This window comes from Mustela nigripes, chromosome 14 (assembly GCF_022355385.1).
Source record: "Mustela nigripes isolate SB6536 chromosome 14, MUSNIG.SB6536, whole genome shotgun sequence".
Classification (NCBI taxonomy): domain Eukaryota; kingdom Metazoa; phylum Chordata; class Mammalia; order Carnivora; family Mustelidae; genus Mustela; species Mustela nigripes.
In genome coordinates this window covers 27,018,232-27,033,929 of record NC_081570.1, presented here as the reverse complement: position 1 = coordinate 27,033,929, position 15,698 = coordinate 27,018,232, and the positions used below count along the sequence as shown (strand labels likewise).

The 15,698-nt window shown below is 40.5% G+C and overlaps 1 protein-coding gene across 1 annotated transcript in view; it reads right to left on the bottom strand.

Annotated features, from left to right (window-relative positions):
* AGO4 (argonaute RISC component 4) overlaps window positions 1-15,614 on the bottom strand; it is a 39,461-nt gene extending 23,847 nt beyond the window's left edge. The window contains exons 1-5 of the mRNA XM_059377243.1: window positions 15,324-15,614; window positions 6,161-6,326; window positions 2,404-2,524; window positions 608-789; window positions 73-209 (exon numbers count right to left, since the gene is read on the bottom strand). Of these exons, the coding sequence (XP_059233226.1) occupies window positions 73-209; window positions 608-789; window positions 2,404-2,524; window positions 6,161-6,326; window positions 15,324-15,342 (625 nt within the window). The 5' untranslated portion in view covers window positions 15,343-15,614. The remainder of the gene's footprint in view (window positions 1-72; window positions 210-607; window positions 790-2,403; window positions 2,525-6,160; window positions 6,327-15,323) is intronic.
* Between the last annotated feature and the right edge of the window lie 84 nt (window positions 15,615-15,698).

The window sequence follows — 15,698 nt, the reverse complement described above, 5'->3', positions numbered from 1 at the left end:
AGCTTCAGTTCAGAGAAAGGGAAAGCACCAAAAAAAACTGGCCAAAAGAGTGAAAAAAGAATTCTATCATACCGTCAATATTGAGCATCATATTCCACATAGCAGGTCTCACAGACTGATGAAAGCCAAACCAAACCTCTCTGCCCCCTCCCAGAGGGTGGTAGTAACCTTCAGGAGGTGAGAAAAAAGAACGACCCACCGGAGTGTACCTGAAGAAATGAGTTTGCATGTTTCACCAACAAAAACTCGAAAGGTCTTTCATTTCACTCTCAACTTTATTTTTTTTTATTTTTTTAAAGATTTTAATTAATTATTTGACAGAGATCACAAGTAGGCAGAGAGGCAGGCAGAGAGAGAGGGAGAACCAGGCTCCCCGCTGAGCAGAGAGCCCGATGCGGGGCTTGATCCCAGGACCCTGAGATCATGACCTGAGCCTAAGGCAGAGGCTTTACCCACTGAGCCACCCAGGTGCCCTTACTCTCAACTTTATAAACAAACTCGGAACCAAGGTTGAACTGACTTATGCAGGAACTTTTCAATGGCTCCAATGCAACCTTACCAAAAAAATGTGACATTTGTGGGAATGAACTCGAACTAAGGTACTAACCTCATTGAGGGAAGGTGTCTTGTGATAACATCAAGTGCTTGTACTGAGTCATCTGGGACTTCATTCAAGTGCCCAGCCAAAGCTTCTAAAAGCAACTGAAGGCTCACAACTGATACCCACTGAACAGACACTTTAAAGGTTTGGTCTTTACCCTCACCTGGAAGGGTCACTTCCATATCAACCTAAGGGAAAAAAAAAAAATCATAGCTACATATATTTATAGAGTTTGAAAGAAAGATCACAGGAATATTCAATATAGTATATTCATAAGGATATTTACTTTAAGACTTTCTGTAATTGTAAAACATTGGAAACAACCGAAGTGTCCATCAAGAAGGGAATAATATCATATTAACTATTATGCAATAGTTTGAAACTAAGGTGAATGTTGTAATGTGGATGAACTTTGAAAACATTATGCTAAGTGAAATAAGCCAGATGCAAAGGGACAAATATTGGATGATTCCACTTATATGAAGTACTTAGAACTGTCAAATTCATAGGGACAGAAAGACGGAGGGACAGAAGGAGAGGGAGAGAGAGAATCTTAACAAGGCTCCGCGCACAGTACAGAGTCCAACACAGGGCTTGATCTCACAACCCTGAGATCATGACCTGAGCTGAAATCAAGAGTCGGATGCTTAACCGACCAAGCCACCCAGGTGCCCCAAGACCTAAGGTAGAAGAGTGGATATCAGGAACTGGGGGAAGGGAAAGGAGAACTTAATGCATAGTGGGTATGTACTTTCAGTTTGGGATGGTAAAAGAAGTTTTGGAGATCGATAGTGGCAATGATGACACAACAACATGAATATACTAAATGCCGCTGAATGGTACACTTAACAATGGTTAAATTAGTAAATTCTATGTTATGCATACTTTACCACAATAAAAAAGAATTTGAATTAAATAAATAATGAGATATTTAAATGTACAGAAATGGAAAGATCTCCCAGACATATTATTAAGTGAAAAAGCAAATCCTAGAATGATATGCAAACAAACAATACACATAACCATATGCATAAATAGCTAATGCATATAAAAATATCTGAAAGGATACATACTGAACTATTAGAGTTGTTTCCTCGAAAAAGGAAAATGGGGTTAGGGGATACAGGCAGGCAGGGAGACAGGAAATCACAATATTTCTTGATGTCTAAGTAAGTTTATAATGAGTATATGTTTACATATTGCTTTTCAAATTTAAAAACTAAACTTGTAAAAGAAAAAGTTATTGTGGTATTGTGAATATTTTCCTAAGTGGGTTTTAGATAATTTTCTATAATCTATAAAACTCCATTATTCAGATTCACATAGCAAATACATTAGCAATGTGAAACACCTGGAATATATGTAATCAACCTAATCTAATCTAACTCAAATAATCATGCTCAACCTAAATTCTAATACTAATCTCATCTTCAATTATTGATTAACTAAGGGGTAAGAGAATATGGACATAGTAACACATCTATCATCACTATGTGAACCAACTCTAAGAATTAAGTTGTTATTAGAAAGGGAGACTTTTTTTTTTTTAAGATTTTGTTTATTTATTTGACAGACTGAGATCACAAGTAGGCAGAGAGGCAGGCAGAGAGAGGGGGAAGCAGACTCCCTGCTGAGCAGAGAGCCCGATGTGGAGCTCGATCCCAGGACCCTGAAATCATGACCCAAGTCGAAGGCTGAGGCTTTAACTCACTGAGCCACCCAGGCACCCCTGGAAAGGGAGACACTTTTGTCCTATGTAAATGACCTAAGTCTAGAATGCATTTCTGGCCCTTAACACTTACCCTATCCCGTCCAATTGGCAGTGGATGTGCTGTGTACATGTTTCTTTTGCCATCATAGCCAGGTTGCCGGTCACCAAATATCTGCATCTTGAAGTGCCGCACCATTGTATCTACTACCTCTCTTAACAGTAATGGAGAGAGTGACAGTTAGCTTTGAGAAATGGCAAGGAGTAAGAAAACTATCTCCATACCTTAATCACCTAAACTGAGTTCAAAATTACTCAGAAAAAGTAAGAGTTATAGTTATAATTGTCTTCAGTAATTAAAAAAAGTAGTTAGCAACGGTCAAGTAAAGAAAGGTAGCAACAGGTGAACAAAAGCAGCTATGAGATGAAAAGAGAATCAGGGACTAAAAAGAGAGCCTAACTTTTATGGCACCCTCTCAAACTCTTGCCTTTCATAATCTTCTCCCATGACAAATATAGCCTTACGAGAATAACCTATCTTAGGTATCTGAGTTTGGCATGAATATTCATAATTAAATCATGATAAATTTGTTAGCAAATAAACATCCTTATTCAAGTATCATGGTTTCAGAAAATAGAGTAGGCAGAAATCAAGAAATGTGAGGGCCAATAAATTCCAGATGTATCATACTCAAAGTGATGTCAATCCCTTTGCCTCATGCTGGTAATTTATTATCCTTCAAACTGTCTTGTTTTATCCCAAAGTGCTCCTGGAGCAGTGTAGAGAAGGAAATGTAAAATATCGTCATTCCATAAAGATTACCAATGTAGTTTCTTTCTAGAATGAACGCCCTTCCCTCAATCAAGCATGCAAAGCTTTACCTAAGTGTTCTTGTATACATACCAGACCATACCGTGTGCAGGCTCTGAAGTAAAGGCAGCTGCCGAGCAACTAGAGTATATGGTTTAAGATGAACAGATCTGAGTCTGTGAGATTGTGGAATGCTAGAATTAATGAAAACTGTATCTTACCAATGTTTGGTGAGTGCTACATGCAGAAACTATATCTTAAAAGCCAGAATATATCATAACTACCTAAGGCATTAATATTCTGCAAATAAAATCCATGGAAAAGATACACATTTATAAACCAAATCACGCAACTGAAGAAAATTGATGGAAAAATATAATATCGTATAATACCAATTAAAAAAAACTATAATAATACATTTTCATATTAGAAGGGTAATTTCTCATCTTATATTCTTAAATTACAACCATAAGTAGTTTTATAGTGAAGAGATATTTTTGCCTCTGTTCTCACCTAATCTTTGTGAGACAAATAGGCTGATGATTACTGTCTTCAGAGTAAAAAGAAAAAAAAATTCAGAATAGGCAAGTGATCTGCTCCTTGTCACATAGTGATTAATTGGCAGAGCTGCATGACCTTGGACAAGTTACTGAATTTTCCATTATCTGTTTCTTTTCATTTGTAAAATTATAATCATCATAATAGCTACCACAAAAGTTTGTTGTATTAAGTGAATAAATACACATAGGATATTTAGAACAATGTTGGTCACACAGTAAGCCCACTTACGCTCTGCTGTGTTCATGGGTATAACTCCAAGAATTCTCCTTTTTCCTGAATTATACATTTTTCCCTTCTTTATTAGATTATTTCCTTCAGTATACAGATATGCTATAGTTTCTCTCATCTTCAAAAAAATTAAATTCCCCTGACCTGACTTCCTCATTTGAACATCCCATTTCTCTGTTCCCCTTTGTGTCAAAATCTCTTAAAGGAGTTATCTCTAATTGTTCTTCTCCTATCTCTCTTAAATCTTCTCCACCTTCCCCTACCAATACTACTCTTACCAAGGTCCCCAGTGGGTTCCACAGTGCTAAATTGAGTGCTTCTTGGGCATTAGGAAATAAACTCTTCCAACTTAACACATCTTGCCTTGCCTCCTTGCTCTGTCCTGGTTCTCTCCTATCCCAGTGACCTCTCCATGCCAGTCTCCTAATAAGCAACATCTCCCCAATTTAAAAATATTGGGGTGCCCCAGGACTCAGTTTTGGAGTCTTTTCTCTAACTACATTTACTTCCCATATAATCTTACCCAGCTCATGGCTTTACCACCAATATGGTGATGACTCTCAAATGTTTGTCTCTAGCGTAGACCGCTCCCCTGAATCTAACCTCATCTGTTCAACTCCCCAACCCCCACTCAACAGCTCCACTAGGATCTGCCAGCCGTGCTGACTTCTCCTATAGTTCTCCCCATCCCAATAAATGGCAACTCCATTTTTCCACTTGCACAGGACAAAAACCCTGGGATTGATCATGACTCATTTCTTCCCTCATACCTTATGTTCTATCCACCAGCACATCTTGTTGACACCACCTCCAAAAATTATTAAAAATATTTCAGTGGACCTCCCACCCCCATTCTCTATATTCTTTCCCTGATTTATTTTTCTACATAGCACTTATCACCAACTAACATGTAATATGTTTTGTTTCCTTATTGATTCATTTTTTATCTTCTCCCCTATTTTAATATAAGCACCTCAAGAGTAGAAATTTTTGCATTTTTTGTTCATTTTGTATTCCCAGGGCATAGAACAATACCTGGTACATAGTAAGCACTCAATAAAATATTTACTGAATGGTACATTAGCCATTAATACCACTTCTATTACAATTGATCTCAGTGATACAATAGCCAAGCGATTATGGGCTTGCATGAGATTAAACTATATGAGAAAGCCATGTTATTGATTTATAACAAGAAACCAAAATCGAGCAGCATAAAATATTGCACTTGACAATAGGGGCATTCTTAGAAAAGCAAGAATCCTAATATTAAGGATGGTGTAACTATCATGACTTGAAAACAAAGAAAAGGTAAGCAGGTGTTCTTAGCATTATAAAAATATCTACTACAGGACTACATCTTCACACTTGGTAAATTCCTGCTACACAGACCACAAGCCTTGAATCATCTCACCCAGACCCCTCTTGGGTAATGTCAGATTTAACAGAGCTTCTCTCTAAGCTTATTTTTTTCAATATTCCAAGATGATTCTTCTGCCTTTACACTTACATTTTTCTCATGTCGGATACTAACACTTAATAATAAAGTTTGAATTTACAGATAGCTTTTTTTTTAATTTTATTTATTTATTTGAGAGACAGAGATCACAAGTAGGCAGAGAGGCAGGCAGAGGGAGAGAGGAAGAAGCAGACTCCCCGAGGAGCAGAGAGCCCGATGTGGGGCTCGATCCCAGGACCCTGGGATCATGACCTGAGCCGAAGGCAGCGGCTTAACCCACTGAGCCACCCAGGCGCCCCTACAGATAGTTTTTTAAAGAGAGTTTATTTTTAAGTAATTTCTACATCCAACATTGGGGCTCAAACTCACAACCTTGAGATCAAGAGTTGCATGCTCCATCAACTGGGCCAGCCCCTGAATTTTCAGATAGTTCTAATTTCCCACAGACACTAATACTTCACCTACTTTTATTTATTTTATTATTTAAATTTCTGCTACCATTGGACAATGAGAGTGACTTTCTCCTTCATTCAATAAGTATTCACTTAAAGAACAATGACGTATCCAGCACTGTGCGACAATCTCCAAAGTAACCATGTATGAGACAACTAAGCTGCTATCGAGAAACTTACCATCTTAGAAAACAAAGCCTCTTATAAGTATGGTAAGAATTTAGAGAACAATATGATACATAATAAAGATGCATTTATATGCACTTAATGCATATATAAATATATACAATGCATTTATATGCATTTAAATATACAGAAGTCTACTTTTTCTGATACTTACCTGTTGACTCTCCGAGGTCGTTTTTCTGGTTTAATATCCACATCATAGTGATACACATCTATTTTAGGAATCTGAACCTGAAAATGATTGGCTAATAGTCGAATTGGTTTTCCAACAGTTCCAAGGCCAGGGCGACGAGGTGGTTGAAACAGGCTGGTTGGAGGTCCTGAAAGAGATTCAAAGACATTTGATGTGCTATTTGGTCATAAAGGATAATATTCCCTTCGTGATCATGACGATGATAACAATAAGATATAATTATTGAGATCTTATTATTCACTGGACATACTCTGATACAAAGAGTCTGTGGTATCTTTTAACCCAAGGTTTTCTAGATTTCTAAATATTTTGCCATGTGGCTATCATTTCGAATCTGGGGAACATTAAAATTATATAGACGGCATGATGAACTCCTCTCAGATATAGCCTACTGTAGAAAACCTCTTATAAGTATTAGTAGATCTACAGCTAGGTTTACAAATTTATATGCATTTTTTAAAAGATTTTATTTTTAAGTAATCTCTCTACCCAATGTGGGGCTCAAACTTACAACCCTGAGATCAAGAGTCTCGTGCTACACTGATGGCGCCAGTCAGGTGCCCCCAAATTATGTGTATTTTAAAATAAAACCATCTCTGGGCACCTTGGTGGCTCAGTGGGTTAAGCCTCTGCATTTGGCTCGGGTCATGATCTCAGCATCCTGGGATCATCCTGCATCAGGCTCTCTGCTCAGTGGGGAGCCTGCTTCCCCCTCTCTCTCTGCCTGCCTCTCTGCCTGCTTGTGATCTCTGTCAAATAAATAAAATCTTACTAAATAAATAAAACCATCTCTAAGCTCTAGGGACTATCACCATGCTTAGGCTGGAGAAGATCCATTAATACTTTACCAACTAGCCTACATTATTATAATTTGCACAGACAGGAGCAGATTAATAGTAGTTATATTTTTATTAATTTACTTGCTAACTTAGATGGTGAAACAATATCAATAATGCTAGACTTTACTGTTAATAACCTAATGTTTATAGAAACTGGACAATGTGACATTTCTTGATCATAATGTCTAGCTTATTTATTTAACATTTATTCACTTACTACACGTCTAAACTCTGCTGTAGATTCTGGAAAAAGAGCTTCTGCCTTCAAAGAACTTACAGTTTAGACCAGTGTTTCTCAACCTGGGAGAGATATTATCCTCCAGGAAACATCTGACAAATGTTTGGAGACATTTTTGGCTGTCACCACTCAGAGGGAGCTACTGATATACAGTGGGCAGGAGCCAGCTAAACATCCTACAGTGCACAAGACAGCCCCCTACAACAAAGTATCTGTCCAAAATATGAATAGTGTTGAGGGTGAGAAACCCTGGTCTAGAAAGAGCAGTCATTCCAAATTATTCCATTGATGCTTCATAAAATAAGTCCACAAAAAGAAAGGATTCCATAAGCTAAAGAAACTGCACATTCTCTCCCCTTCACAAAATTCCAATGAACATTATTATACTAAATTCTCTAGTAAGTTGTTTTTTTTTTTTAAGATTTTATTTATTTGACAGAGACACAGAGAAAGAGGGAACACAAGTCGGGAGAGTCGGAGAGGGAGAAGCAGGTTTCCCGCTGAGCAGGGAGCTGGATGTGGGCCTTGATCCCAGGACCCAAAGGCAGACACTTAATGTCTAAGTCACCCAGGTGCCCTCTAGTAAGTTTTATAATAAATAAATCTGTTTAATCATTTACCCAACTTATTTTCCCCCCTCAACTCTCTCTTTTTAGAATCAAATATCTGCCAATATGCAGGAGGTAAGGATTAAGGAAACACAAACTGGGAAATATTTGACTCTAGAAAACCTTACTTCTTTCTGATGATAATGTCAAGTAGACAATGGCCTAAAAAATAAACATCTTTTCTGTTATGAATAGGTGTTGAGTAAATTACAGTGATCACAGTGGAAAGTTATAACAGGTTCTTACTGCTATGGCACTTTGCCAAGAACAAAGGCAATTCACTACGGAGAGAAAACTTTGAAGTAAGAAGCTATTCTGGTCCAACATCACTTAGGAAAATCAAAGCACACACTTTAATGAGATGTGTGTTGACAGATCTCCATATACTAATTCTTAAAGTTATGGAAAATCTCACATATTAAATTCACTGCTCAATCTATCCCTAAATTCTACTCATCCTTCAAAACTCAGGTTAGGTGTGACTTCCTTTCTGGAGGTCTCCCAGACTGGAAGATGCATTCTTGGTATACCCAAGACCCTCTGTACAAGGGAACACTCAGCACATGTACACAGAAATGGTATTTAATTATCATCTCATTTACTAGCCTATATAAATTCTTAGAAGAAATTGCCCTTCAGTTCATTGTTATCTCCTCAATACCTCATCAAGGACTAGCACATTATAGGAGTTCAATAAATGTTGAACTGAAAAATACAGGCAAACCTCATTTAATTGCACTTTGCTTTATTGTGCTTTTCAGATATTGTATTTTTTACAAATGAAGGTTTGTGGCAATCCTGCATTGAATAAGACTATTGGTGCTATTTTCAAACAGCATTTGGTCATTTCATGTCTCTGTGTCACACTTTGGTAATTCTCCCAATATTTGAAGCTTTTTCATTATTATTATATTTGTTATGGTGATCTGTGATCAATGATCCTTGAGTTGCTACTGTAAATGTTTTGGGGTGCCATGAATTGCACCCCTATGAGACAATACACTTAACCCATTAATGTTTTGTGTTCTCACTGTGCCACTGACTGGCCATTCCCCTCTCTTCCTCTCCGTAAGCATCCCTATTCCCTGAGACACTACAACACTGAAATTAAGCCAGTTAATAACCTTACAGGGGGGGGGGCACCTGGGTGGCTCAGGTGGGTTAAGTCTCTGCCTTCAGCTCAGGTCATGATCTCAGGGTCCTGGGATCGAGTCCCACATTGGGCTCTCTGCTCCACAGGGAGCCTGCTTCCTCCTCTCTCTCTCTCTCTCTCTGCTTGCCTCTCTGCCCACTTGTGATCTTTCTCTGTCAAATAAATAAAATCTTAAAAAAAAAAAAAAAAACCCTACAAGGGCCCTTAAGTATTCGAGTGAAAGGAAGAGTCACATGTGTCTCACTTTCAATCAAAAGCCAGAAATGATTAAGCTTAGTGAGGAAGGCATGTCAAAAGTCAAGACAAAGGGCACCTGGGTGGCTCAGTGGGTTAAAGCCTCTGCCTTCAGCTCAGGTCATGATCTCAGGGTCTTGGGATCGAGCCCTGCATCGGGATCTCTGCTCAGGGGAGAGCCTGCTTCCTCCTCTCTCTCTCTCTCTCTCTGCCTGCCTCTCTGCCTACTTGTGATCTCTGTCAAATAAATAAATAAATAAAATCTTTAAAAAAAAAAAAAGTCAAGACAAGCTGAAAGTAGGTCTCTTGGGCCAGTCAGCCAAGCTGTGAATGCAATGGAAAAGTTCCTGAACGAAGTTAAGAGTGCTATTACAGTCAACACATGAATGATAAGAAAGCAAAACAACCTTACTGCTGATATGGAGAAAGTCTTAGTGGTCTGGAGAGATCAAATACACCACAAAATTCCTTAAGTTAAAGCCTAACCCAGAGCAAGACCTAATTCTCTTTAATTCGATGAAGCCTGAGAGAGGCGAGGAAGCTGACAAGAAAACTCTGAAGCTGGGGGTACCTGGGTGGTGCAGTTTGTTGGGCGTCTCACTCTTGATTTCGGCTCAGGTCATGAGCTCAGCGTCCTGAGATCAAGTCTCCCCAATCCCTGCCTTCTCCGGCTCCATGCTGAGATGGAGCCTGCTTGAGATTTTTTCTCTCCCTATCTCTTTACCTCTCAACCCCTGCTTATGCTCTTTGGCACATGCTCTTTAGAAAAAAGAGAGAGAGAGAAAGAAAAAGTTTGAAGCTAGAAGACGTTGGTTCATGCGGTTTAAGGAAAGAAGCCGTCTCTAGAACAGAAAAGTGCAAGGCGAAGCAGCAAGTGCTGATACAGAAGCTGCAGCAAGTTATCCAAAAGGTCTAGTGAAGATAATTAATGAAGGCAGCTACAGATTTTCAGTGTGGCTGAAACAGCCTCATATAGGAGGAAGAGATCATATAGGACTTTCATAGCTGGAGAGACGAAGTCAATGCTTGGGTTCAAAGCGTGCAAGGACAGACCAATTCTTGTTAATGGCTAATGCAGCTGGTGACTTTAAGTTCAAGCCAATATTCATTCTGAAAATCCTAGGGTCCTTAAGATTTATGCTAAATCTATTCTGCCTGTGTTGTATGAATGAAATAACAAGGACTGGATGACAGCACATCTGTGTATAACATGGTTTACTGAATACTTTAAGCGCACTGTTGAGACATACTACCCGGGAAAAAGATTCCTTCCAAAATATTATTGCTCAGGAACAATGTACCTTGTCACTCACAAGCTCTGACAGAGGTGTACAAGATTAGTGTCATTTTCATGCCTGCTAACACAACATCCATGCTGCAGTCCAAAAATCAAGGAGTAACTTCAACTTTCAGGACTTATTATTTGAGAAACACATTTTGTAAAACTATAGCTGTCATAGAGAGTGATTTATTCTGATAGATCTGGGCAAAGAGAATAGAAAACCTTCTGGAAAGGAGTCACCATTTTAGATGCCATAAAGAACACTCATGATTCATGGGAAGTGGCAAGATATCAACATTCACAGGAGTTGGGAAAAAGTTGATTCTAACCCTCCTGGATGACTGTGAGGGATTTAAGACTTCAGTGGAGGAAGTAGCTGCAGATGTGGTAGAAACAGCCAGAGAACTGGAATTAGAAATGGAGCCTGAAGATGTGACTGCAGGACTGCAACCTCGTGGTAAAACTTTAAGGGATAAGGGGTTGCTTTGGTAGATGAGCAAAGAAAGTGGTTTCTTGAGTCAGAATCTATTCCTGGTGAAGATGCTTTGAATATTGTTGAACTGACCACAAAGCACCTAGAATGTACAAACTCCATTGTTAAGCAATGACAAGGTTTGAGAGGACAGACTCCAATTATGAAAGAAGTCCTATTGCACCTAAAATGCTATCAAACATCACTGCATGCTACAGAGAAATCATTCGTGAAAAGAAGAGTCAATTGATGTGGGAAACTTCATCGTTGTCTCATTTTAAGAAGTTGCTGTAGTCACCTCAAACTTCAGCAACATTACCCTGATCTGTCAGCAGCCATCATCAAAGAAAGAGCCCCCACCAGCAAAAAGATCATGACTCACTGAAAGCCCAGATGATGGTTAGTACTTTTTAGCAATAAAGGATTTTTACTTAAGGTATGTACATTTTTTAGACATAATGCTACTGCACACTGAGAATACAGTATCATGTAAACCTAAGTTTTATATGCACTGAGAAACCAAAACATTCATTGGGCTTGCTTTATTGTGATATTTGCTTTATTGTAGTGGTGCAAACTGAACCCGCAATATCCCCAAGGTATGCCTGTACCTGTCATCTTTGTAGCAGCTTCAGATAAAGACCAAAGAGAAACCCAGTCATTCCTAAAACCCAAGAATTGACTATTATTTTTCACTTAAGCAAAAGTACATGATTTATACTAAAAATATGGTTGCTTGGAATTGACTTCCACTTCCGGTATACAAGAGATCTATTCTGGGCGTGGTCAGACATTTAAAAACAAGGAAAGAGGTAAATAATAAATAATATCAGAGATGATAGGCATACTGAATTAACCCAACTAAACCATACTGACAAGTTAGCCCCACATAGTCTAAGGTACATTTAAATAATCATTGTATCATAAACCCAGCTTTATGATAGAAATTCAGAAACAGAAATGTGGAGCAAATGATAGGGCTTTGATTTTAAATTCTGACTAGAATTTAGGTTTCTTTTTTCTTTTTCTTTTTTAGATTTTATTTGTTTGACAGAGAGAGACACAGCGAGAGAGGGAACACAAGCAGGGGGAGTGGGAGAGGAAGAAGCAGGCTTCCCACCGAGCAGAGAGCCTGATGCAGGGCTCAATCCCAGGACCCTGGGACCATAACCTAAGCTGAAGGCAGACGCTTAATGACTGAGCCGTCAGGTGCCCCTAGAATTTAGGTTTCCTAATTCCCAGCCCAGTGCTTCTTCTTTCCCAATGTACTTCAGAGATATATAGATGCCTTAGGATTGTGAAGTATTTGATGCCAAAAGGATCGAGGCAAAGGAAATAAAAGAAGTGGGATTAATGGAGAAAGGTAAGTACTGTGTGCCTTTTCTTTGGTAAGAGAGAAAAGCTAGAAGGCAAGTGGTCATTTCTTTGAGTAAGTTTAGGAGATTTATTTAGAAAACTATGATCTAAAATTTTCCTAAGGCTGGTTTCTTTGAATTCAGCAAACTAGTTACAGGGAAATAAAGCACAATGGCTAAGGCAGAACCACACTGTGTAGGTTTCAATCACGGTTTTACCAGTCCTTAACTGCATGACCTTGGGCCCGTTTCTTAGTCACTGTGTGCCTCAGTTTCCTCATCTATAAAAGATGGGAGGTGTGGTAATACTAGCATCTACTTCATAAAACAATTGTCAGGATCCCATGAGATAATGTACACATAAAGCTTAACACAGTGCCTCATAATAGTAAGTGCTCAATAAATGTTAGCTGTTACGACTATACTTGCATACATGTTATAGTCAGTGCTCAAAAGTCCCTGGGCTTTATAATGGTCATATCTCCAAAAGTTGGTGAGAAAGTCAGAAAATTCTATCTTCCGAAGAGGGAATAAATATTATTTAACACCAATTGGATGAAGTTAGTCTTAAATGAAGAAGAGGGCAACAGACTAGGGGTCAGATGACCCAGACTCATCTGCATTTCACCACTCAGCCTTGAGATCTTGAAGAAGTCACTTAAGCTCTCTGAATCACTTTACTCATCTGTAAAATGGGACTAATGCTACCTTGCCTACCTCACAGAAGTTCAAATGAGTTAAGAGCTATGAAAGCACCTTCCAAACTGTTAAGCACTGTAAAAATAAAAGTTATCATTAATATAGCCAAAATAAATGGTAATCTGACTAACTATATTTCTAAGCTATTATAGTCAGAAACCAAAATGGGGTAAGAAGAGAGCACAGCAAGACCAGGAATGCGTCAGTGATTATTCAACTGAGGAGGGCACAAAGCACTAGACTGGTGTGCTTCAACAAAGCTGAAATGCTTCTCTAAGTTCTAAAACAGCCTGGATAAAATATCCCACAAGACTATCAACTCCCTTTGCTCCAATTCTATGCTCAGCAAGCAGCTTATTATTAACTGGGTTTCCAAGATACTGTGAGACCTGAAAAGGGGTTTGCTAGATAGCAGAAAGAAAATATTCTAGTTAGCAGAAAAGATCTATGTGACATTTTGATTTATACATTCATGTTAAAACTGTGCTTAGTGAGAATTAATTTTCCACAATCCTGAGTGAGCTAAGTCTTCAAATCTGCAAAAGCTAAAATCACCCCCACCCCCCAAAAAAGTCCCTAGGAGGTTCCTAACTACCAGGTTGATCTTTTCCATGACATTCAGTTTGTATACATGGTTAGTTACATAGTCCCTTCCAGCAGCAGCTCATAAATGCAACAGTTGCTTCAATTATGGATTACTAACAGGGAGGGAAGAAGAAACATTTGTTGAATATCTACAATGCATTAGTTTCCACAATAAGACTCCTCATATGCATTATCTCATTTCATTCTCACAACAATCTTGCAGCACATAATTATTATTACCCTCATTTTACAGATGAGGAAATGAAAGTTCAAAGGAATTAAGTAATTTGCCCAAGGTTATACAACTATTAAATGACTAGCTTGGATTTGAACAGAAATCTGTTACATTCCTAAAGACATGATCATGCCTGTGGCTGGGGGACATAGCTGAAGTAACCCGGTATAATACTCAGATTCAGGTTTATCAAATAATATTAATATCACAAAGCCAATTTATTTTAAAAAGGCATATGAAAGTTGATTATGAGGGCCTTTAAAAAATACTTTAGGCAGCAAATTAAGGTGGGGGCCTTTAAAAAATACTTTAGGCAGCAAATTAAGGTGGGCTTTAATCATTCAGTTTTGTAAATGAGTTCTAAGTAAACAAACCTGCAGTTTCCAAACTCAAATGGTAAACTGAATTTTCTACATACTGAGAAAATGAAATGCTCTACAACTAAGTCCACTATGTAGATAAGATTTGATATTAAAGTTAATTCTATCACAGCCTTTAAACCCTGCCCTACTTAGCCAAGGCATTAGAAACCTGTTGGGGTTTGAGGAGGGAGCACCAGCTTCCCAACCTGCAGAACATTTGCTACAACCTGGAAAGTTTCCTCTGGCTTGGGCCGACTGGGAGAGTTAAACAGAGGTCATTCATGAAGATGGGGAATTACAGTTTCCAAAGCACTTTCACCTTCATTTAATCCTCACAACTACCTAAAACCCAGTTAGAAGAGAACTCAGGGCATTAAAGCCTGTACTAGAATGGGCTCTCTGATAACTTGCCTGTCACTAAGGTCACAGCCTCTGGGACTGCTGCACAGACTGACAAACGCATAGGACCGTATTTCTCGAGACTTCAGGGCCTTCGAGAAAGGGTGGGTACTTTTCCCCTTGGCCTTTGGGGGTCATGAGAAGTCTTTGGGGGAAGTTCTTCTTCCTTATTTGAGGGATCTGGACCGTCTACCAGTGCAAAGAAACACACAGGTGTGGCCCCATGCCAAGAATACCCCTGGTAGTAGGAGGGGGTCCTTCTGGGTCCAGTCCATCCAGGCCTCAGATGAACACCCGGCCCAGATCATTCTTTCTGAGGCCCAAACTCGCCTGCCTCAACCCTGAAGCACAGACGACCTCCCCGAGGTTGAGTTAGGTCTCCCGGCTACCTGGGGCTGGGGGTCACCATCCTGGGCCTGCCTCTCTTAGACCTCAAGCGATGCCTCATCTCTCCAGGCTGGAGCGCGGTCTCCGCCCCTCAAGGCCCAGGTCAGCTCCCTCCGCCTTGTGCTACGGGGCACGGATCCCCTTCCCCCACGCCTGACGGCCCGAACCCAGGTAAGCAAGGGCCGATGGGGGGAGACTGGGAGCGACCCGCCCGCCCGCTCACCCGCCCACCAGTCCCCGGGCCGCAGCCAGCCCCGGCCCGAGCGCGCTCCTCACCCGGTCCCAGCGCCTCCATGGCGGCGGCGGGGGCCGCCTCGCCCCGGTCCCCGGTGCCTCCCGCTCCGGGCCCCGCCGCCGCCGCCGCCGCCGCCGCCGCGTAACGCTTGATCTCCGGAATATTGGCGCTGGGGGTGGGGGCGCCGCGGAGACGCGGGCGCTGGGCAGGGGGCGGCGGCGGCGCCCGGCCCGGGGACAGGGACCCGGCTCCCGCGGCTCTTCCGGCCTCAGCGACAACAAAAACAATCCCCGCCGCCGCCGCCGCTGCCAGCGGGAGCGGGAGCGGGAGCGGGAGCCAGCGCGCGCGCCCGCCGGGCGGGGAGGGGGCACGGGGCTCGCGCGGCGCAGGGTCCCGGCTCGCAGGGGGGGCGTGCG